Below are 25,353 nucleotides of genomic sequence, written 5' to 3'. Positions count from 1 at the left end.
ATGGTTGTCTCTGTGGAAGAGGAAACTAGATGGGAGTGGGAGGAGGGTAGAACACGGCTTTTTATTTGTTGAAGCACCTTGCAAGATAGTTTGAATCTTTATCTATATGGATATCGTTGATTAAGATAACATCTAAGCTTTATAGTACCTCACTGTGTAAACTCAAGTGAGTTCCTGCCCACTTTTGGTTTCAAGTTCTGCATCTAGAAAATGGAGTTGATGTAGTTTGTCTCTGGGCCCTTCTTGATCTAACATTCGAGATTCCCGACACCTTTCCATTACACAGTCAGCCCTTATATCCTTAGCAGTGTTATATCACAGTATCATTCTCTAGAATGGCTGGAGGAATGTTGCCAGCAGAGGATACCACTCTGTGGGGGGAGATGATCCCAGAGGGTCCTGAGCGATTTTCTGAGGGCAGATCATAGAAGACTAGGAAGAGAGAACGAAACCATCATTCTAATGCCTCCTCCTCCTCTGCTTTTATTTTAGGTAAATTGAGAATGTAATGAAAGAAGGCAGGGGTCTAAATATTAGACCTTCCAATTTTTAGCACAGGCTTTATCTAGAGATCTTACCCAAGTCAACAAATGCTGAACTGTGCCACTGGCAGGAGATGATCCCAGGGATTGAGCATCGGTTCCCCAGGCTAGGCACACGCCATCCCCTTTGGACTCGCAGGGAGGGAGACACGGTATGTCAGTATGTCTCCAGCTCTGTCCAGGGAAACCCCTCCCAAGCCTCCCCTTGTTGGCTTTGTCTTTCCATCATGCTGAGGGCAAGGCATTTAAGATCCAGTTTTACTAGGTCCTCAGGGGTTTTGCCTAAATCTTTGTTCCATGCTCTTCATTCTTATTTGACTTTTTTATGAACAGGATCATCAACAAGGAAAGCCCTTCCTAAGCTCCTCTTGAGTACAGAGTGATCTAGAGTGGGCCAAGGCAGAGACACCTCTCCCCTCGTGGCTCCCCAAGCGTGGAAAGTTCTAAAGAATTAAGGGAGAAGTCATAACTTCCCCTGTGCTAGATAAGGACTAAATTTTAGTGCTCAAAGTGAGATGTTAATCATTAATGAGACTTCCCATGAGTAAAATGCCTTGTCATTCCCCACTTGCTTTCAGATCCTTCACCTCTATCCCCTTAGTCTGATTTGGAGCCATCACAGTCTGCTCCTGTGTGGAAGAGACAATGCAGCTCCAGGTCAACGGAAGCCAGTTCCAAAGAGGGTCAGGAACTTGCTCAGGAATAGTTCTTGAAGGATTCTCTAGAAACCGTTTAGCTCTTTTACCCTGGGTGGCTATAAGGTTGGTGAAGGGAAACCTGAGTTTATGCCTTTCTCCATTGCTTAAATTTTTTAAAGATTTTATTTATTTATTTATGAGAGAGAGAAAATGAGAGAGAGAGAGAGAGAGAGAATGAGAGAATGAGAGAGAGAGAGAGAGAGAGAGAGAGGGGCAAAGGGAGAAGCAGGCTCCCTGTGGGGACCCCGATGTGGGTCTCGATCCCAGGACCCCAGGATCACGCCCTGAGCCAAAGGCAGATGCTCAACCACTGAGCCACCCAGGTGCCCCTCTCTGCTGCTTAAATTTTTGTTTTTCCTAGGACTGCTACTTTTATAATTTAAAAAAAAGGATTTGAATTTTATAAGATGGAGAAAAGGAATTCATTCTTCTGATGTTATTCAAGGAATCCTTTTGGAGCTTGGGATAGATAAAAGATCTCCAATGTTCCTTCAATACCTTTTAGTAAAAATCAAGATACAATTAGTTAACCTTTATTGAGGACCTACTGTGTGGCAGGCACTATTCAAAAATTATTTAGGCCTACTGAATCACAAAATCTCCACAACCTCATGAGATAGGTATATACAATTATCATTCTCACTTTACAGGTGAGGACACTGAGGCATGGTAATAAGATGCTTGGCCAGTGTGACAGAGACCATGTTCTTTATTGCCCTCTGCCACAGTGGTCCTGACTTCTGAACTCTGAAAGAATACAAAGATACATTCCTGACTGCCGAGCCTTTGGTTATCTTCCCAAGGGCCCCCAGCTGTCCTGAGGTGGATCACACCATCTCTCTCTCATGTTGCATAAAGAGAGATGCGCTCTCTGAGGGTCAGCTGCTCCCACTGAGCAGCTCAGAGGAAAATGGACAGGCACCGAGTCTGATGTAGAGGAAGAGAAAGTACTTTGAACCCACTCTTAAAGAAGGCCTGTCCTTCAAAACCTCTACCTCTCACTGTGTGTGTGTGTGTGTGTGTGTGTGTGTGTGTGTGTGTGTGCGTGTAAAGATGGAAGAGGTCTTTTTTTTTTTAAGCCATGGCTGGAAAGAGTGGGCACACAGTGAGCCACTGCCACCCTCTGCCATAGCACACAGAATAGTCCTAGGAACTCCTGGCAGGGGACAGAGAGACAGTGTCCTGGGCCACTAGAGGCTGGACTCTGACTCAGATAAGGGCCAGAAGAAAGGGGGCCAATGCCTGGCAGTGTGGGCTCTCCTTAAAGTGTGAGCCATCAGCCAGAGAAAGGACTTCTTTCCTTAGTTCTTGAATGCTGGCCAATTAGCTGCCAATTAGTTTATGTATAAATTCCAGCAGGAAGGCCGAAAATTCAATCTCCACTCCAGGAATCAGCTTTCTCCTAAATCTGGTCTTGCCAATCTCACAAATAAGCACCTGTATCACCCAAAATATGGTCTCTGCCTGGGCTTAAGAACAGCCAGAAGCAAATAGGTGGAGACACACACACAGCCTCCCTAGGCAGTTGCACACACACTGCCCCTTAGCCTCTTCTGTAGCAGCTTCACACAAAGCAACATGAGAAACAGAGATCACATCATCCTCATCAATCCATAAAATGAGATAGGAAGGAATGGGGCGAGGGGCTTTTAGGGTCAAGGAGTTAGGAATGCTTCCAACGCAGACTTTTAAGAAGCACACGCCTATGAGGTAGCAACCCACTGGATTGCAAGGCTCTGGAGCTTTACGGACTAGAAGAACAAATACTTAGTGAACACGGACTATAAGCAGGCTATTGTTCTAGGCCGACCAGGTAAGAACTCCTGTGTGGAGCTCTCGATCACAGAATAGGAATCTTAAGTAAAAACATAAGCTCTGCAAAGGGAACCTGCTAAACACTTGGTACAGTGAGATATTACATTGCTCAGGGAAGGCATGATTCCCCAGGACAGGCTGGGTGGTCAGGGAAGGCCTCACATAGCAGAGGCACTTGACATAGTCTCAGAGGCAGAATGGAATATTTCTCAATCTCTGGTCCCCAAGTCACCTGAAAAACACTTGAAAAAAAAAAATCTGGATTCCTAAACCTCACTCCAGACCTACTGATTCAAAGACTCTAGGAATGTTACCCTGGAATTACTATTCTTTTTTTAAAAAGATAATATAATGACAGTAAATTTAAAACAGACACAATAGATAGGATAGTGAACCTTTATGTGCACATCACCCAGCCTCAGCGATCATAATCTCAGAGCTGTTTTTTTTCTCACCAGTATCCTTATCTCTTTCCCCTCCACCAGTATTATGGAATCTCCAAACCTTTTGAACCAGGGACTCTGAGGCAGTCAGAACATGGATGCGAACTGGGAACCACTCATTGATCAAGACACAGATTAGGAGCAAGGGATTTCCAGAGACGGGGGTACAAAGGCTCAGAGAAAGGAAAAAGAATGGTATTGAGGGTAGAATGGCAAATAATTTGGAGCACCTAGAGTGGGATATATGGTTACAGGGAGCAGTGATAAGAGTCACAAGATCATTGGGGGCCGCCAGGGCCCCGTCAGCACAGGCAGTATCGTTGTGAGAGACATAGTAAGCCATCTCCTCCCGGTAGAAAAAGCACCCCATTCCTGGGCTGAAGCCAGCCACACAGAGCCCACCTAGACACCATCCACCACTCACTCCTGCACCGTGGCCAGCTCACAGAGCTGTGCACAGGAGGGCCAGAGCATGAGGGAGCCTGCAGGATGCTAAAAGGGGAATGTGTGACAACCGCATGCTTTCAAGGAATGTTGGGTGGCAACGGAGGGCAAGGACACAGAGGAGGGCAGGGTTCCGAGAGGCAGGGAGGGAGTCAGGCCAGCAGACCACTACACTACACACTCAGCTGGAAAGAAGGCAGAAAGCCCCAAAGGTCAGGCCCCTAGAGAGGTTTGGGAGGGAGCGCTTGTGTGGGTTGAGGAGAACTAGGGGTTGGATGTAGTGACACACAGTGGCACACAGGACTCATCTGAAAGCACGCACATGTTGGCATCACTCAGGCAGAACGGTGAGGGGAAGAGGAAGGAGGGATGAAGGCCCCGGGGAAAAGCAGTATTTAGAGAATGGAGGTTGGGGGGCGGCTGGGAGCAGCAGCTGGGCCAGGTGATACCAAGACTGAAGCAGATTGGTCAGGGCGGTGGGAAGGAGGGGAAAGTATGGCTTCTGGAAGCTGACAGAACACAAATGTTCACAGGTGTGATGAGAGGGAAGCAGAAAGGGGAGACAGACGTGTAAGAGAGAGGTGAGTCTTAGAGTACCTGGAATGACAAGCCAAAGAGTTTGGACTTGGACTTGAAACGGCAGGGTGACGGGTGTCATGGTGTATAGCATGAGCTCATCAGTCACTTAGGTTTCCTAGGTCTGCAACTGACCATGTAGGGCCTTGAGCAAGCTACTTGAGAAGTCTCTGAATCCCTGCGTAAGCTGGATGATTATACCCACTGCAATGGGGGAGGAGTGGGGGTGATGTCTCAAAGGATAGCAATCCTTCTTCCTGTCATTGGCACCTAACAAGGCACTGCTTGTAGTATGCGTGGGCCCTTCATATACCTAACTCCTGTTTCTCGAACTGGCTTGTGGGTTGTTTCGGGGGCAGAGATTAGGGTTTCATAGTAATGAAACTATGAAAACTATGAAACTATTGTTGACTATTTACTCTGCGTAAGACAAGAAGAGCATGTAAAATAAGATGATTGAGGGATTTAAGGAAAAAAAGGTCTTTAAGGGAGTTTGCAACTTAGTGAGGGATCCACAGCGATGCCTAACGTTCACACAAGGTGGACGGTGGTAGGCTCAGCAACAAAAATCTCAAACCCCGTTCATTCCCAGATTGCAAATGGAAGTGTGGGTGGTGGAGAAACTTGCTGTGGCTTTGGGCAGGCAGGCAGTGTTGTGTGAGGCCTCTGGGCTGGACAGAGGAGGGCAGAGGGGGGCATAAGCACAGGCACCCTGGGAGCTGGCAGGTGAGTTTGAGAAAAAAGAAGAGCCTTGGTGGGCTCGAAACAAGGTGCTGTGAGGAGTGAGGAGAGAAAGGTGTGCCACACTGTAGCAGACACAACCGAAGTGGAGCCCCAATGAGTCTCACTCTGGCACAGTCGCATCTGGAATAACCAAAAGAACGTGGAAAAGGTGATGCGATGTCACTATTGCGATAATGTGACGTTAAAGGGCAAAGGAATTTTGCAAATGAAATAAAGGTCCCTAATCATTTGAGTTAAACAAATTGGGAGATTATCCTGGGGAGGTCTAATCTAATCAAGTGATCCTATTAAAAGAGGGTCCAAGCCTTCCCTGAAGCTAGAGACTCCAAGCAGGAAAGGCTCTGTCTTTGAAAGGCTTTTGCCTTGGAAAAGCCAGCCGCGTGCTGCAAGGAGCTGAGGTCTGCCCACTAGCACGTGAGCCTGGAAGAGGATCCCAAACTTCAGACAAGCATGCAGCGTGACACCCTGATCACAACAGAGAGGTCCCAAGCCAAGGGCCAGGGTCCACCGTGCCTGAACTCCTGGACCACAGAAGCCAAGAGATAATAAATGGGTTCTGTCTGAAGCCCTGGAGTCTGTGGTATTTTGTTACACAGCGATAGGCAGCAAACACATGGACACACGCGGTGTGGAGGGCCGTGACCGGCAGGCTGTGAAGTTCAGACTTTATTGTGTAGGCCAGGGGGAGGCACTGACTATTATTGAGCAGAGAGACACATACTTCAGGAAACTAAGGGTCGTCAGTAAAAAGGAAGTGAGGGTTGGTCAGAACCCCTCGATGAGCATTTAATCAGAGCACTGCTCCCAGGAGAGGGTCAGGAAGGTTCTAGTGACTAAGTTCTGGGTTGAACCCAACCAGCTATTCTTCTACCCAACCGGAAAAAAAAGGTGGGGGGAGCAAAAACCGAGTCAAGAAATTGACAGCCATTGAGAAAATCTTAAGGAACATTAGTGTCCTTGTTGCTAATTATAAATATTTACTCCTCCCAGAATTCCTGACCTCACAGAAGAGCCTGCGTAAATAGCCCTGCTCCCTTACTGGAAAATTTGTGTGTGTGTGTGTGTGTGTGTGTGTGTGTTCCATGTTTTCTTGGAAGGGGGACAGGGCGGCAGTAAGGGACTGGATGATCTGCAGTAACTTCCTGTTGGATATTGTCTAGCTCCCCTTCCCTTCCCCTCCTCCTTGAATCATAAACCCAGAGGACCCCCCCCCCCCCCCAAGAACTCCTCCTCCTTCCATTCTATCTGCTGGAGACTACCAAGCCAAACAAACTCAGGAAGTGGCAAGAGGTGGGGAAGGGGAGGAAGTTCATGGCACAGGAGGAAAAAGTAAAGAGAATGCCCCTGATGTTGAAGGAAGAGGGTGGGGGAGAGAGAGAGATGAAGGTCACTCCAAGGTTGCTGGGCGCCAAGACTCTAAAATGTCATGCTTGGGCTTTCGATCAAAACTGGCACGAACAGCAGGTCAGATCTCCTGAGGCTATTCAAATATTAACATTCACAGTGATAAACAGCCCCCAAAAAAGTCCTCTGTGAGCAAATTAGAACAAACAACTAATCTAAAGCGGGTTGCTAAGAGACCAGTTGGGCAGGAGCCAAAGTCAGTTCAAGTGTCTGGAGAATTCTTTAGTTTTTTCGCTTTCAGGGAAGGCAGGAGGAGGGAAGAGCTACCTGTAGATGACTCCATGTTGGTGGAGGAACATGAGGGCTGACGTAACCTCTGCAGCATAGAACCGGGAACGAGGCTCATCGAATTTTCGGGAGCGCTGAATCTGGAACATGAGGTCTCCACCGTTTACATACTCCATGACGAAAAAGAGGCGGTCCTGAAAGGAGAGCAGAAAATGCCATTTAGGTAATTCCACGGCCACTGCCCACACAAGCCAGAGGGTGTCCTGAGCCTGGAGTCAGGGGGGAAGAAGGTGCAGCGGTAGGTGAACCCCGGTAGCACCCAATCATGGCAAGACAGAAGAGAGATAATCCAGACAGCACATGGATTAGGGTACGTGGTGTTCTTTGAAATCTCTTTCTCTCTTTTACTTTTATGAACATCAGCTTAGTTTAGTGGGCGAAGCCCAAAACTGACAGAAAGGACACCTGGGTCTTTGACCTCTGTGATGACCTTGAAACGTGGCTTTGGGTAAGTCTCTCCCTCTGGAGGCTCCAGTTACCTTTATATGTGTGGTAGGTTGGATAATGGCTCCCCCAAATTATCCACGTCCTAATCACTTAACGTGCGAATGTTACCTGAGACAGCAAAGAAAGGACTCTGTAGATGTGATAAGGATCTTGAGGTGGGAAGTTATTCTGGATCACCAGGGGGGGCCCTAAATGCAATCACAGGTGTCCTTAGAAGAGAAAGGCAGGGGGAGATTTGAGAAGCAGGGAGAAGGCAACGCGGCCACAGAGGCGGAGACTGTGACATGGCCACAAGCCAAAGAACATGGCAGCTACCAGAAGCTGGAAGAGGGAAGGATGGATGGACTCTCCCCGAGGGCCTGAGGAGAGAGCAGGGTCCAGGAGACACCTTGGTTTCGGCCCAGTGACATGGGTTCCAGACTTCTGGCCTCTAGAACTATGAGAGAATAGATTCACTTTGTTTTAAGCACCCTGTGGGGGGGGGTGGGGGGCGGACGCCTGGGTGGCTCTGCGGTTGGGCATCTGCCTTTGGCTCAGGGCGTGATCCTAGAGTTACGGGATCGAGTCCCACGTCAGGCTCCCTGCATGGAGCCGGCTTCTCCCTCTGCCTGTGTCTCTGCCTCTCTCTCTCTCTCTGTGTCTCTCATGAATAAATAAATAAAATCTTTAAAAAAAATAAATAAATAACCCCCCAGTGGGTGGTAACGTGTGAAGGCAGCCCTGGGAAACTACTACAAAGTCTCACAGACTAATGGGGCTGCCAGTGCCCCCTTCTGTGAGGGCCACTTTTCACTCTGGAGTCTGTGCCTTCTGGGGTTCCCATCTTGCCACATTTCCTACGATTTCTTTCCTCAAGGTGGCCTTCTGAATGGCCCAACCACACTCACACCTCACCTTCTAAAGGAGGAGGGGCCTTCTTTCTCTGCACTCCATGACAATGTGTGAAGCAGACGGGCGGAAAGGCACTTTTGGCAGTTTCTTGACTACTATTTCCTAAGCCCGTAAGGAGTAGGGTACCGTACCGGGTGGGAGGCAAAGACTGTCAAGCCAGCACTGTTCTTCCTGTGGAACCTACGATCCAGGGGTGGACACGGGGGAAATGGGCTGGATGAAGAAAACAAAACAGGAGCAGAGTGCCTTAAAGATGATAGAGCAAGAGAAGGTGGGCTCTCTAAACTGGGGGCCATGGAGGATTCTGGACACAGCTAGGGCCTGAGGCAGCAAGGAGGTGGGGGTGGGGGGCATGAGCCAATCCCAGGATTTGGGGACAGAGTGACACTGCTGAGGGTGAGAGCTGAGTGGGTCAGTGGGGGAGGAAGGTTCAAGGAGCAAAAGGAAAACAGTGACGCTGGAGAGGCCAGAGGGGCAGAGCACCTTCTTACCATCCAGACAGAGTCTAGGTGAAGCTGCCAGGAGGGGGTGAGCATATCGTTTTCAACCAAAATTACTAGAGACATCTCCGTTAAGACTGAGTAAAAATCATGATCCTTTTCTATTCAAGAAGCAGTCCTGATGGCATAATTTATCTTTGGCATTGCTTTGAGAGTAAGCCCACCATTAAGCATTGTTAGGAGTTCAGACTCCTTCTCCCCCAGCAGTCTCTAGATTTTTCCATGCTACCCTGGTACTCACAGTGGGCCTGTGGTCTAGCTGCCCTTCCATTTGTCTTCCTTCCCCCTTCAAGGCCTGCCCTGTTTTTCTCCCCAGAGTACGATTCTGGACTCAGAAGGACCAGGCTGCCTTGCCAACCATTCACTCAATCGCCCATTCCCCCATTCAAATCCTCATTACCAATGGCCCAACACTCAGGGGAGACCAGGGTTTCTGAGGGTGGGCCTCAGGCAGCAGTAGTGTGCAAAGCTCCCCATGGGACTCCAAGTGCAGCCCAGGTTCAGCCCCACTCTCCCTCCTGGTCTCTGCCAAGGTGTCTGAGAGGCACACGGACTATACGTCATTCAGATTTTTCTTCTTCTGTCTTCAAGGATCCCCCCCCAAGAGCACGGGTTCTCAAGCTTGGCATCAGAGTCACACGAAGCCTTGTTGGAACACGGATTTTGCCCCTTACCCCTGAGTTTTTGATTCAGAAGACCTGGGGTGATGAATCCAAGAATCTGCGTCTCTAACAAGTTCCCAGGTGATGTCAGACCCCACTCTGAGAACCGGGGCCCTCGCACACGGGGGGCAAGCAGCCTTTCCCAGCAAGCACAGCTGCATCTCGCAGCCAGCCCTGCCCTGGCCTAGCTGAGCCAGGCCGTCAGAAACAACCGCTGGGATGCCCTCCCGAGGTCACCAGCCTGGGCTTGGGATTTAGCAACAATGTTGTATTTGCTCGGCTGTGTTTGAAAGAATCCCAAGCTTTCAAGAGGAGAAAACCTTGCTTCCCCATACCCCACACTCCTCCCCGCTCCCTGGCCGCTTTTTATCCCACCAACCCTAGACACACATCATTTAAGAACAGGGTCCGTGGAGTGGCAGAGAAGAGCCGCCACCACAGGGGTCTGTCACTTACTGGCCATGTGGGCTTGGCAAAGGACTTCATCTCTGCGCTCAGTTCTCTCATCTGCAAGAAGCGGATGATATAGGGCCCACCTTAGATGTGGGTCTACATCCCCTTACGGGGATGAGATTGTACATTAAATTGCCTGGCTTGCAACTGGTGCTCCGTGAAGGTGCCCTATTCCTGTTGGTACCGATGGCAGCATAGCCACTACCATCACCGAGTCTTCACTTGCTGTCCTTTTAGCAGTATTTTCCCTGAATCGCTTCCTCTTCCAAAGGACTTGACTCCCTTGGCTCTCAGGCTGGTTTCCTTCCCCGCCTTGGGCAGGTTGTCTTGGGCCTGCTTGTCCGGGCTTCTCTGCACAGCCAGCAGGTGCTGGAATCCCTTGGGCCGGGTTCTAGACACCCCGACCCCCGCCCTTCCTCAGTCTGTCCTCACTGAGTGGTCTCATCCACAGCCACAAGTGTCTACCGCACCTCAGCACCGGCGACCCGCAAATGTCAACCTCCACACCAGACTTCCCCCCCCCCCCCGCCCCGCCGCGAGCCATGCACCCATGTATCCAGCTGCATTTCTGGCTTTTCCCTCTAGATGCCTCAACAGCATCCAACCCAACAGGTGCAAAGCTGACTCAGTGATCCTCCCCCAGCAAATCGGTCCTCATCCAGGGTGCCTGTGTACAAGTCAGAGGCCTGAAAGTCACTCTTAGTTCCTCCCTCTCCCTCACCCCTTACATCCATCACCAAGCCCCACTGCTTCTCCCTGTTGTACTTTTGTACTGATTATTCAGTACCTGTGACATTTGTCTACTTCTTTCTGTCTCTGCCCGCCCATGCCACCATTCTGGTCCACGGGATTATCACCTCTTGCTGAGTGCCTTCTTACCAATGCTGCCCACACGGCCTGGTCCCCTTAGCAAATGCGTATCACGCTACAGGCAGTTACCCTGCTGCAATGAAAATCTGAGTGTAATCCTCCCCCCTCTTCTCTTCTTAAAAGAAAAACCAGATTTTTCTTTTAAGGGCTTCCCATTACTCTTGGAATAAATAGAAAACTCCTTCATATGCTTGATGGCCTATTATGATCCACGCCATCTATCTTCTTCTGAGTCCTCTCCCTTCCAGCCACCCCTTATTCCCTCTGTCCCAATAGCAAATTCCTTCTAGCCACAGGGCCTTTGCTCATGCCATTCTCCTTGCTCATGCCATTCTCCTTCCCCTCTCCCTTCCCCTGTTTAATCCCTCCTTATCCCTGAGATTCCAGTACAGCTATCTTTTCTCCTAAGAAGCTGTCCCTAACTTTTCTGACAAGGTCAAATCTCCTTATTATATGCTATGTTCTCCCCTGTAGCATTCAGAACAGTGGAGGTTTTACTTGTGTAACTCGTTCATGTCTTTCTTCCCTAGCTGCGTGACTGTTTCATGAGGCCATGAACTATTGGGAATTTTTCCCTATTAGTTTATAAGGGAACTAGCCTGACCCCCCAAGAAAAGCTGCTGTGACTCCCTTTAAAAATAATCATTGTGTGCATAGGAAAACTAAAAAAGTTTAGGGGGCTGTAAGGGAGAAATGGAACCAAAGGGAACTCTGATTTTTGTAGCTGCAAATTCGTACTGCTTCGGGAAGTAGAGACATGTTGGCATGCTGCAGAGAGTCTACTGCCTGCGGAATCTGGAGATGAGTGCCCACTCTGATCGATTCCACCCTGCCGGGTTCTGTCTCTATCAGCACCCTGCCCTGTATTCAGTTACAGCTTTGAGCAGTTTTTTTTTGTTCTGTGGGCAGTGTCTTCACTTCCCAGTGAGATGGTCAGTTCTTAAGGAACACAGTTTATTCTTCTTAGCAACCCCCATGCCCCCACCCCCAGCTCTGAACTCCACAACTAAGGAGACACTCAATAAAAATCTGTTCACCTGACATTCATTCCATGTGAGCATCCCGAGGGACGGATTTTTGTCATTAATTCCTCACTGGATCTCTAGCGACTAGAACGGAGCCTGGCACACAGTGGGTTACCAGTATGTCTTTGTCAAATGCATGAGTTCTTGAACATTCACCATGCACAAAGCTCTAGTTGCTGGAAATTCAATAGTAAACCAGAGCTGGTTTCCCTGTGTTATTTCTATTGTTAACCTCACTTTGAGTTATTCTAACGTTAGCTCGTTCTGAACTTCCATTGTGATCTGCATTCGACTCCATATACCTCAATGTGCATGGCCCCAAAGCAGAATCAACGCTTTTTAAATAGGAGGGACCGATGTTAAAGCAAGATCCGTTTTTCACTCCCCCCTCCCTCCGTCCAGTGAGTTTGGATCGTTTCTGACCTCCACACCTAACACATCTGAGAAGCGTGTTTTGATGCAGAGTGAGAACCTCAAGTCATTCTGGGAACTGCTTAATTACATAAACTGAAATCAAAAGAAAGCTGGCAAACCCAGCAGCTACTCATTAATCCCCTCTTGGCATCAGTAGAAAACAAAACAAAACAAAAACCCAACTTCCTGGTAAAGTAAGCAAATATGTTTTCTGAGGTAATCAAAGATTTTAAAAGCCTTCTATCCCCGCCTCCCTTAATCTCACCTGAATGTCGAAAAAGTTACGGTCTTGTGATAGTAAGTAAAATAATAAAATTAGGAAAGAGATTATATGTCATGGCCATTTAGGGTAAGAATAGTTAATCATGACCTACAAGCCGGAAGGGCCACACCGTGTATTTGAAATTCCCATTGGGCTCTGTTTTCCCAGAGCACTAACCTTTCCCACCTTGGAAGGGAAAACTAGGCCTGCCCTGTTCATCTTTCAAGGTGTGATGGATAGCCAGAGGCTTCCTCTCAGCAGCACGACATGTCCTGCCAGTTGGATTTGTTTGGACCCACATTCTCCATCATTTGCTAGCTGTTTATATGTGCAGAGATTCTATCGCTTTTGAATCAATTGCACATGAGTGCCCAACAAAAGCCTGGATGTGGAACCGTCAGCCTTTGAAATACTGGCGACAGGATGAACAATTTCTCTGATTCATCATCTAAGGGAATCATGGGTGTCACTTCACCCTCTGTGACATCTCCTTGTCCCCTCCATATCTACATCACTTAATCTCTCGATTCAACAGGTCTTTCTTGGGTGGCCAGCCCTGGGGTGGGTGCCTGGGGGATATGAAAGATGACATAAGCCACGGCTTTGGTTTCTTTTTTTTTTTTTTTTTTTTAATTATTTATTTATTTATTTATTTTTTTACGGCTTTGGTTTCTAAGAAGTAGGAATTGAACACGGGAAACCACAAAAAAGCAACACAGAACATTCTATTATGTGAAAAACCCTCCTATATCGAATCAGATTGTGAAACCTATGTATCTGGGTCATTACTTTCTGAGCTGCCATAGAGAGAGAATCATCTGTCATCCAGGCCTTCACACGTACAGAAGATCGTGATAGCAAACAGTCATGGGAAAACCCTTTCTATATTTTATTTTCTTTAACCTAACATTTATTTTCCCCAGGTCCTGGTGGAACTGGCCACTGTTATATAGGAATTTGGTTGACACGGATCTGAATTAGGGTTAGGAGGTGGGCAGGGGACACCCTCTCAAAGGAAGAGGTAAGCAAAAAGGGACACCACAGCTGGAAATGGGGAGGATGGGAGTGAGCAGGTGAAAAAAAAAAAACTTGCTATCTAGGAAACAGCGCATAAACTCTGGATGTCAGTAGGAGGCAGACAGATTGGTGGTGGCCCTGGTGGGTGGGGGGTGGTGTGGGGAGGAGGTGATTCTAAAAACACAGGTAGGAAGCAAAGAACCCTAGAAATCTTCTGAGTTGTAAATGGCATGATTAAAGCTGACTTGAAGCAAAGCTATTCTGGAAGCAGAGTACAAGGTGGAGTGGAAGAAGGCAGCCTAAAGTTATTCCATTTCTTCCCGATTTCCACTGTCCTAAACGTTTCATTATCTTTGAGAAAGAACAACAGGCAACCCTCCCTCTTCTCCTTGGTACAACCAAAGACAAGATCCAACCACTCTGGGAAACTTAACCGAAAGAGTTTTATTTCCCCACAAAGAAAGCAAGCCCTCATCACAGTAAACATCCTTCTTCTTATTGGAGACTCATCCTCCAGCTAATAGAGAAGGAGAGTCCTTCTAGAAGCCATGGAAGGTAGAGTCTGCCCTACTTTGGGTCAAAGGGGAGACACTTGTTTTCAGGTGGGAAAGTCTTAACCTGATCAGAATTGGCCAAATGGTAAAAATTCCACATGATAGCCTGCTGGTTGAGAAGGTCTAAATTTCATTCATACACATCTGATGTTTGTTTCCAATTGATTAAAAACTATGATGATTTGGTCGACACAGGATGTGCCAGGTTTAAAGTGACCTAAAGCTGTAGCAAACTGACTCACCCCATAAAGCTCAAATAAACATTTCCTGCCTCTGATTGGAGCAGCACTTTGCTCAGAGAGCAATTTCAAGTTACTGCCAACCTGTCCCACGCACTTTCATCTGTGTCAAAGCCAGGGGGGGGCAAGGGGAAGAGTCTGCATTCAACACATCAGAGAATACCTTCCTTTTACAGGGGTCTTCAACATCTTATGGAAAAGAAGTTTTTTTGACACATCATGACCATGCGATTGGAACAGCCCCCACGTAGGTTATGTGTCCACAGTGTTGCCCACCTGAGTGACCTCCTGCCACGAACAAGGGCAGTGTCTGAAGTGGGAATAATAGTTTATCCTTCCTTCTCATTTTGAAAATGACAGAATCAAGAGGGTTTTGACAGGGAATGTGGCCACTGAAAAGGACAGTGGTGTGGCTTTGCTGAGGCTCTTTCTTTTACTTCACCACATCATCAGAGCGTCAATATCTGGTACCTCAGAGTCACCACATGGTACGAGGCTTCCTCCTGGTTTCCCCCATCTGCTGCTTCATCAGGTGCCACTCCTGGGGTGTGGCATCAGGCTGTCATCCTCTGTCCCTGGCTGTTGCCCTGGACTTCAGGAAAGTAGCAAGGCATCAGGAACCTTGACCCTCACTCATCTGCCCAACTTAGCGGCCTGGTCATCCAGCAAAGGTTTCAGGCTCTGTGCCTGTTGCCCACCCAGAATCTGGTCTGCCCATTCTGGGCAAGATGGCGACATAGGCCAACTCTGTCTTTGATGATACCAAGAGATAACCTAACTAGGAAGAAAACGTTGCCTGCTCATTGGAGCCTATCGTCACCAGCAGTCAGCTGTTTGAAGCCAACGTTAAGGATGTATGGACTGTTCCTTCTAAAGGTTTTCAAGCATAAGAATAAAAGTATTCTTGTTCTAGTTCCATTTCCTCAACCCAGTCATGGCCCATATGACTGTCTTGTCCTTTACCAGTGTTCTTCCCATGAGCTCAGGCTGGTCCTCCCAATCTAGTGTGTAATTACACCAAAATGATGGTTTCCCACACATAAGACTCCCTGTATCTTTTTGTATCAGTTTGTAAGAGCTAACAGCTAGGGGGCTCACAACACTCCTTTCTTGTGTATCCCCATCTTGTCCAGGCTCAGTGCATGTGTAGCTCAGTAAGAAGAACTGAGTCTCTCTGTCTCCATCCAGCTCAGATGCTAGCAATGGACCCCACACAGGATTGAAGCAGCCCATGTAGCTGCTGCTCTGATTCCAGAAACTCAGAAGTCACTTTATTACTTCCAGTGCCCAACCCCAAAAGAAGTACCTACAAAGCTCATACCTGAGGTCTGGATTTCCAGGAGGCTCATGCACCTACTACCACTGTAAATAAAGCCTGTGGTCCTAGTTAGGTCAGCTCTTGAGCATGTCTTTGTAGCTGCTATTGTGTTTGCTATTTCTCTAGCTGCGTTTTTGTTTCTTTGCTTACTTAATTCTATTTAGAGAGAAATCCTGCTCCCCAGTCAGAGGATTAGAATGTACCCACATTCATGGTAAAGTGACCAAGTCCATTCAGGGATAAGCAATCAAGGAATCTTTTCTCAATCTTGTGTACACAAAACAACTGACCAGTTAACTGAATTGTTCACTTTACAACCAGCTATCAACATCATTATTGTCCCTCTTTTCTTACTTTTCTTTTCTTTCCAAAGATTATGCAAAGTTCTCCTGACAGTTTTAAAGATAAGCAAATACCAGGTAGCTGACTTTGAATGGAGAAGGTACAAAACAATACTTCCCTTCCATTGTGGGAAAAATACATAACCTGCTTAGATGGAAATATTCAGGTTGATCACACCAAATGTAAAAAAAAAAAAAAAAAAAAAAGCCAGCCCCCACACCTCGTGGCTTGGGGTAGCAGTCTGAGCTGATCCTGGGTAAAAGGATCCTAGAATGTAAATTCCTGGACCAATGGTTTCCAGCCTTCTTCCATCCCAGCACTCTGATGGGAGAGAGAGTGCACTCTCATGGAAAACCATCACTTTCCATGACAGTCGGTACCTCCTAGGGTGATCAGGGGCTGGGTCTCCTGTATCTGGCTGCGTCCCTACAACGCTTAACACCATGCTGAGCTCATCCAAGCCATTTCAGTAATGCCATAAGAAAGCACTTACTGTGTAGCTGATACTATGCTGTGTCGTGTTTTTTGTGACTGTAGGGCCATATGAAATCAAATCAAGGACTGGAAGTTCCCACCCGGGGTGAGAGAGCTGTGGTTTCACTACATCATTGTATTTCTGTCTTTTCCTTTCTATCAATCCCACTTGGCTTGACTTTTAGTCCTATAGTCACATTGCTGGATTCGCATGCATGGCTGCCTTGAACCAAACAAGCCACTCCATGACGGCAAGGAAGCGTGGTTGACATCTCCACTGTGCTAAATCCCCTTTCATGTTCTGACTCCTTTAATAAAACCGAAATGAAAATGTGCTAATCTGGGGGAAACTGGCAACTTGGAAATAATACACTAACGTACGCATACAACCCAATCCCGTGGATTCTGAACAGTCAATCGCATTGTTTTAAATCTTAAGTGGCATGGCTGGTGGCTGCAGGCATGCTAAAGAGGATTTCCATACCACTTCACTAATACTTTCATTTGATGGCAGATAGAGCGTGAAAGGAGGGTTTTTTTTTTTTTTTTTTTTGGTTATTAAATTCTTTGATCTCCATACTTCTGTCCAGGTTTACTCAGAATGCCAGGCAGTGTGGTGAGATAAACTTATAAATATTTGGTGTAATAGCACAGGGTCCTCTCAAAGGAATTGTTTAAACACGGTTGTGCTGTTGTAAGAAGGTGCTAAACTCCGGCATGTGTTATTTCTAAAAATCTACGGGCACAGACTCCAATCAACACCATGCAGTCTGCATTGAAACAGGCATAGGTGCTCAAAAAGCAGAACACAAACAGCCTGTGTTTAATCTGTTCACAAACCTTTTGTTCTTAATGACCTGGAAAGGTGACAGTACAGACCAAGCAAGGGAGAGTTTCAGGATGAGTTGCAGCTCTGATACGGGCTGCGGGCCAACAATTTTAATTTGGATAGGATGCTGGTTTCTTTAAATGTAGAAATCCATTATCTAAATAGATTCATTAATGCCACAAATGAGAAGAAAAAAAAAAAAGACTTGGGAGCTTAAGAACCTCAAATGAAATGGGGCATGACTTAACTGTAGTCAAAGCCTATTTGTGGTACTTTGTCAGTGGCTGTTTTTAACCTTCTGGTAGCTCTCTGCCCACACCCTCACCTGCATGGTGTAGTGGCTCAAGCCTCTGGACTCAAACTGCCTGCGTTCAAATCCTAGCTCAGCTGCTTACTTGCAGTGTGAATTTAGACAAACACAAGTGTTGGCTTTCCCAACTATAAAATTGAGATTCGATAGTAGCTACTTTGCAGAACATTAAAATAGATTCTTTAAAAAAAAAAAAGATTTTATTTATATATTCATGAGACAGTGAGAGAGAGAGGCAGAGACACAGGCAGAAGGAGAGGCAGGCTCCTTGTGGGGAGCCCGATGTGGGACTTGATCCCGGGACCCCCAGGATTGTGACCTGAGCCACAGGCAGACGCTCAACTGCTGAGCCACGTAGGGGCCCCCAAATAGATTATCTTTACTATAGGTACATGGTCCAGTAAAAAACAAAACAAAACAAAAAACTGTTAAGGAAAATATTAGTTCTAATTTTCATTCACAAGACCTCCCTTCATTCGGTGGCTGCATGTGGCTCAGTGATGGACAAATTTCTAATCAGTCCATTGTACTATATTTTAAACTATAAAGCACCATATAGGTGTTCATTATTGTTGCTGATTTAAGTAACTTTTTGCAAAGCACACACATTAAAATAAAACCCCTATTTATAGAAATATACCATCGATGCCTACCATATCACTACCCAGACAAGACCTACCTTCAGCCTTCAGAAACCACTTCAAAGAGCAGTTTATGACTTCAGCTCCCACAGTTCCATGACTGGCAATTTGGGGCGGTTTCATCGCGCAGGTGGTGACCAGCAGGTGAGTGAGAATTATTAAGTGAGAACGCTTGAAGAAACGTACATGCTGAAGACCACTTCCCCAAGGCCCTGGTTTGCTAGCTAGCTCACTAAAGAACACGCCACTTCACTCCAGAGCCTTCCAAGGGTCTCCACTGTCATTTGGAACCAAGTCCGAACTATCTGTAGTAGTGGTTTTCAAACTGTAGCCTACAGGGGAATCAAATGGACACTTAAAAAAAAACAACAACAAAAAATCGAAAAGAACCCCCCCACACACACCAGATTTCTGGACTGCATACCCCCAAATTCTGAGTTTCTATGTCCAGGTTGGGACCCGAGCTTCCACATTTCTAGCAAGCTCCCATGGGCTACAGTACTGCTGTTCTAGGGATTGCACTCTGAGTAGTTGACGGCGGTAGAACCTTCCCGTCTGGTGGGAATCTAAATTTCAATCTATCTCACTGCCTCCTACTTGAGTTGCCCTCTCTTCATCCTGCAACCAGTCCTTGCTCTCCATCATTTCTGAACCATCCAGACAACTCTGCTTCCAGTGTCTCCTCTCCGCATGTCAGCTACTTCCTATTCTCCTCCTCTTTGGCGATGCCTTTTCCAATGAAGATAGCATTTAGAGAAGTTTTCTCTGGTGAACTCATGGCAGGACTTAAACCTCCCAAGTGATGATTAACGATGACGCGATTACATCCTGTATGTTTGTATGTTATGACCAGATACCGCTGGCATATATTGTTAGTGCGGAGAGGGTTATTTAACTCAGTGGTTTCTTTCTACCCTACTTCCTTAACTGGACTTTTTGATTCCATGAGAGTGGGACTTCTACCCTCTACCACAGAACAATCAATAAATCACAACTGATTAATTAGACTTATCGGTCAATGTATTTAATATAATTTTGGTTCTGCTCAGCTAAGATTCTCTGAATTACTAGGTTGGTGAGTGCCATTACTCTGGAAAACCCAACTCAACGTTGCTTTATGGTCTTGGTTCCTAGAGTGGCTCCCCAGGTCTCTCTCTGAATCCTTTACTGGACCTCGCAGAGTGGGCACACTCATAAATTAGATGGCTGATCACCCAAACAGATTACTTCTCTTCATCCTGGATACAGACCAGCTAAAGTTCACACACTTTCATGACCCTTCTTTTAAGAATTCCACAGGGGAGATCTACCCACCAATGATGTAAAATGCAGGCAAACCACCAGAGTCTCTGATGAACAATGAAAACAAAAGACTTTTCAATAGCCTTCTGACTAATTCCTTACTTAGTGAAGTAATCAGTGAACTGGTAAGGAAATGCTGCTTCCAACCACAGGATTATGTAAAAATGTGCACTCTCTTGCAATACTGACCTACAAACAATCCAATGCCAGGAAACTCTAAATAAATGCCTGGAAGAGAGGTGTATTTCCAGATTCATATGACTTTTACTGTTCCTCTACTCTGCGTCAGATTCTGGGTCTGCTCCATCAGAGGAAAACTAAGTAACTATCCCGAGACCTACTGGCTTCACAAGGATGGGCAGTCCTGCATCTTTGGGCCTTTGAGCTCTGCCCAGCTAACTCAAAGCTGGTACCTTAATTTCATGCCAATCACCTTTGGTAGATACTTTCTGAGCATTTACTAAACTCAAGGCAGTGTGCTTCCAACCCATACACTGCTAATTCTCCCTCTCTGTTCTCAGAGAACTCCAAGATCCATCTACCCTCGACATTACACTTGGTGTTTCATTTTGTACCCTGTGGGCTGGGCCTCTACCTGCCTATGCAACTGAACACACAGCAGGGGAAAGCAAGACTGCAAGAGGGCATACAGCTCACTGCCTTAAGCTGCCCCTGTCACCTCGGCCTCCCAGGCACGGGCCAAGCTGCCTCTCAGAGACCACCTCAGGCTATTCCTCAGGGCTTTAGACAACTGCTTGAACACCCTTCTTTTCCATGACACTGAACTGTTGGAACAAACTATTTCTATGGACAAGGCCTCATTATATAGTTCAGCTTCAAACATTTGATATCTGTTCCAATATGAATATTGCAGCATCTTGAACAGGAATAAACAGAAAATGTATCTTTAAAAAGAAATACCAAAAAAAAAAAAAAAAGAAAGAAAGAAAGAAAAGAAATACCTTGCTTGGTCAATTAATGGCCAATTCAAATGCACGAAAATTTTGTAACTTAAAAACACAAAATTTTAAGCACACCAACAGCACCCATCTATTCAGCAAGGGTGGTAATTAAAATTATCCTTTATCTTTTTAGCATAGAAGGTTCTGAGGATCCCCTACCTGGCAGCAAGGTGTTAGCCATTCTAATTCCTTTCCATGCACGGAAGTAAAATAATGCCATCTTTCTGAACATATTCCACATAATTCAGATTTACCACCAATTCTAATTGCCCAAATTAGTTTTCTTTTGCTGTGGTATCTGTGTTTGGATAAGATAAAACTCTGCCAACTTGGTTAAAACAGAAGCACTGACAGAAAAATAATGGGCAGGAGCTCCCACCAACTCAAGACAGACCTCGCCCACGGAACTAGCTCTTCTCCTCCGAGCTGTGAAGCCCTTGACAAAGTTCCCACATACCCAGGGTCAGCCAGGGTCAACCAGTTGCCTGTAGCCTAAAAAACTTCTGCTCTGCTCTGATCATCCAAATGGAAAATTTATGAGAGACACAGGCAGATCAGTTCACGGACTATGCCCTGAGCACTAGGAATCACTTATTTTCACAATTTATTTGAACACAATGTACTGAGTAATATAAAAGCTGTTAAATGGATACAGGTCTAGGATTAGAGTAGAATAGTCTCTTGCCCCCCTTTCCCCAGAGCCTGGAAAAATCAAGAGGCAACCGACGGCCTTAGGCAATTCAAACTCTGCTTATCAACTTCCATTCATAAATTTTGGGGAAAAGAAAGGAAGGGAGAGGAAAGCAAGATAGAAATAAAGGTAGGTGATTCTTATTCCAGCAGCATTCCCTTCGGGGTGACTAGCCAAGCCAGCACTCGAATGGGCGTGTAGGCAGAAACAGAGGGGGAACAGTACAACACGAGAGAGGCAGTTTATAGATGCTTCCCTCTCACTTGATATTGTGCAGGGCTAGCTCATCTCCCCACAGACCCTGAAGCCCCTTACCACTTCCATGTCCTTCCTCTAGGTCCCGGCCTGCCACTCCTCTAGTCTCTCAAGGGGAACGCCAAGGTTAAAATGATGGCTGAGCTATCCGCATGCAGCCCTCCGGAGTGTCTGTGAGATAGTAATTTCTGGAGGGCTGCTGCTGGGTCTATGTAGAAGGGTGGGGGCCGAGGAGGGGAGCAGTACAGTCTCAGAAGAGAGAGCTATGAAAAATTCAGGAGCGGCATTCCGGCCGCCCCACATGCATAAGGCAAGGGGGCCTTGGCTTCCGAGGAGACAATGCCATCAGCTAAAACATGCATCAACTGGCCCTTTCTACTTTCTCAACTTGTGCAAACACCTTCCTGGAATCAGCAACATGACTCAAAGCACGTGTGATCATTTATGGCGTGAAAATATAATAAAGGTATCTCAGGGTAATTTTCCAATTAGAAAATATTTAAATGTTTTTTTTTTTTCTTTTTTGCATATGTTTCTGACCTCTTGGTGACATCAGATCTTATCATTAGGATAAAGCGAAAAACTGGCAGAAGTATCTCAATTCTAGAGTAGGAGGGTAAAAGGGAGTCTGCTAAAATCTAAAAAGTAATTTTTCTAAATCTAGTGATGACAGATCTTGTCTGAACTGGGATCCTTATACACAGATAATTTTTGGTTATTCAGATGAGAACAACAAATACATCATTCCACCCAAAGTCTTTTTTCTGACTGCAGAGCTTAACTGGACAGATAGTAAAGATGGAAGGTCTACTGGTGGAACCAGAGAAATTCCTTGCGAGGAGCGACGCTGGCATCCACTTGTTCGGGAAAGAAACTATTTCCAGAATATGTTAGAAACTATGACAAACCCCAAACACTGTTTTTCACTGAGATTCAGGGAGGAGTTGCTTGGTTCATCCACAGACACATTTCCTGCCCTCTGGATACTAGATGAATAGCATTCTTCCAAGGTGCGGGTCTTGGACAGTTGCTTTTCCCTTTTCTCTTCCGTTAAGAGTAGGCCTTTAGGTTTAAATAAGCCAGGAATTACATCAACACCCCCCACTCCTCTACCTGTCGGAATAAAAGAAGCCCGGAGAATTATTATCCTATATGATCCTGGCTCTGAAGTGGGGGAGAACTTAAGTAAACTATTCTGAAGGGTTAAGAATGTGCAAGGGTCAAATAACTTCAGAGTATGGTCTTGCCAGTTAGAAAGTCAACACTTTCTCCTTCATGCTCTGGTTAAAAATGAAGAGCAACATCTGTAGAAGACTTAAGCTCACTGTCAACAACAGCAGCAACCCCCCCTTTTCTGCCCCCTCGGTCCCATGCAAAAAAACATAAATTCCCAGAGTCAGGGACTTCTGCAAGCAAAGGGAGACACATGAGCATAAAGTAGCAAAGCTCTGTAATACTAAGGAGCCCAAAGAGAGTGAGCCCGAGAGAGCTAGAACATACTGGGTCACTGTAACTGGGCCTCCCGTGGTAGCTGGTCATGCTCCCCATTATGGGCCAGTGACGCACTTCCCCATCCCCATGGTCTACAGGTTCCCCAACTCAGAGTACAACCAATTTTAGAAAATGTTTCCTGGTATCTCCCCAATGCTTCTTTCTATCTAATCTAGGAGAGAGATTAGTGTTCGGTATGACTTTGCTTCTTGTGCAGGTTGCTGCTGATAATCTAAATCCCTCGGGCTACCACTGAAGCCTTTGTGGCCACTATGGCCTTCCCATCATCCTCCACTGCCATTTCTGAAGGAGCCATCAGCGCACCCAAGTCCCATTGATTCAGGGCTGCCCGGTAGTCAGTATTAAGAAACATATCATTAATAGACAATCATGAGAACTCCACTTATAGATATATTTAGATGACCTGGGGGTGTCAGAGGAGTCAGACTACTGTAGGGCGATCAGCCCCTCTTCTGTGTAGCAGAAATTAGCAAATGAAGGACTTGACAGTGAAAAACTCCTCCTTATGGCCAGCAATGCCTGGGGAAGGAAGGTGCTCTCAGGTCATCAGAAATGAATCCTCCACCCTCTCTCCAGGTTATTTCATAATGTGCATCCTCAGTGAGTTTGATAGGAAAATGTTACTCTGATCGAGGCAGAAGAAGAGTCGCCAGTGGGGACTACCACAGCAGAGAGCACGGAGATGAGACTTGGGAAAAAAGCTGCAAATCCCTTCCTGCCCGAGATGGTCACAGTTAACAGAGTTCTGTGTCCTGGGAGCATGCTAGGCTTTCATTTTCAAATGCAGGGGAAAACAAACTTGGGCTGCTTCACACAGCCTCAAATAGCTTTTTCCAAGGATGGGCTTTAGTCCTTGTCAGGTGGGTTTTTGAGGGCCCAGACCACAGAGACTGTCTGGGAGTCTGTGCTCAGAAGTCCAGAACAATTCAGAAATTATTTCAGCTGTTCTCATTTTAGAAGTAAAACAAAAACACCAAGTAGGAACAAACAAACACATGCTTCTATGTATCTATTTTTAAAAGAAAAAGCACAGCTCTGCCCCTGACTTTTTGTCCATTTTTTTTTTTTCCTGTTTAACTTCAGGATCTTGCTCATAAAAAAAAAAAAAAAAAAAAAAAGTACTGCATTGCTAGAAACAGGGGTAATTCCAAAACTTCTTCTCCTAGAAATATCACCAGCTCGCTCACCTGGCGAAGCCTCAAAGCCTTGTGGCTCTCCAGCCTGCTCCTTCTGGCCCTGGATCAATCAAACTAATAAGCAGTTGCTATTTCCTTAGGGTCCCTGGTCCCAGAGCCACCCTGTCAGCCCTCCTCCCGGCTAGCATCGCCCTCTAGCGGCAGAAGTGGTTAACTGCATGATGCTCAGCGACTGGATTGAAGACCACGGAAAAAGATCCGCTTCTCCCCTCTCCACTTTGTGCTGTGGTTTCCAAGAACACGCTTAGCAAAATGAGAGACACGCCCGAATATTTGAGGGCCACTGTTTTAAAATGCAGGAAAACCTACATGCATAGGAGGGTTTCATCCCTCACCTCCTAGCTGAAAGATCATGGGTGGTGAAGTGGGAAGGGGAGGGGTGGGGCCCAAATAAAACAGAAAGTTAGTATATTGTGCAGAACTTCAGCCATCATTCCGTCCAATTCTCCTATTTACCTCTCAGTCCCCATAGTCTGTGTCCAGTCCCTGATTCCCACGGATAGTTTTAGAATCACAGTGGGGCTTTCCTGGCATGCTGGGCTTCTCATGGCTTCCTAAGGGGGAACACTTTGCATGAAGAGGCTGACTAGATTGGGTAAGACACATCTGCCCAGGGAGCGCCCACAGGGATGACCTGTCACCAGAACACATAAACTAGCCTCTGCACTGGGAAAGATTTCAATCCCGAAGGCCTGAAACCCTCTCCTTAGCAAGAGGGTAGGGGCTTCGTCTATCTTAATCATTTTCACGTCACCAGCACCTGATGCATGAGCGAGAGCAATGTGCTGAAAAGGTGCTCAGGAAAGCAAGCACAATGCTAATCTCTGGAAGACTGATAGCCAGCCCTGATCCCCGCCCCCCCAACAACCTAAAAGAGGGGATTTAAAATTCTACTCCAAGAAGCACAGATGCCAAGGAGGAGCCTTGGGGGCCAGCCACCAGACAGCCAGGTTCCCCTGCTCACTTGAATTAAAGGGGGGTGGGGTCCCCTTGTATAATTTTATAGAGTGAGGTGCTCTGCAGGTTTCATCTTAAGGAAGCGTTCCATTACTACACACAGCCTGAAAGCACCTGCTGCTGTAGGACATTGGTCTCAGCAGAGTTAACAATGAACCAAAGAGGACTGCTTTTCCGAACCAGAGAGAACAATGCTAAATAAAGTTTAGACGATTAGAATGAATAGGACACAATTAAAGAAAAAAAAAAAACAACCTTGACTCTATCATTGACAGG

General features: G+C 46.4%; 1 protein-coding gene across 2 annotated transcripts in view; it reads right to left on the bottom strand.

Moving 5' to 3' along the window:
- Positions 1-25,353, bottom strand: part of PRKCE (protein kinase C epsilon) — a 485,623-nt gene that overhangs the window by 77,833 nt on the left and 382,437 nt on the right. For both annotated transcript variants that reach the window (XM_072741205.1, XM_025992586.2), the window contains exon 11: positions 6,934-7,088. In XM_072741205.1, the coding sequence (XP_072597306.1) occupies positions 6,934-7,088 (155 nt within the window). The remainder of the gene's footprint in view (positions 1-6,933; positions 7,089-25,353) is intronic.

The sequence above is a fragment of the Vulpes vulpes genome, chromosome 16 (genome assembly GCF_048418805.1).
Source record: "Vulpes vulpes isolate BD-2025 chromosome 16, VulVul3, whole genome shotgun sequence".
Classification (NCBI taxonomy): Eukaryota; Metazoa; Chordata; class Mammalia; order Carnivora; family Canidae; genus Vulpes; species Vulpes vulpes.
Note: the sequence above shows the minus strand (reverse complement) of the source record. Positions and strands in the feature narration are given on the sequence as shown.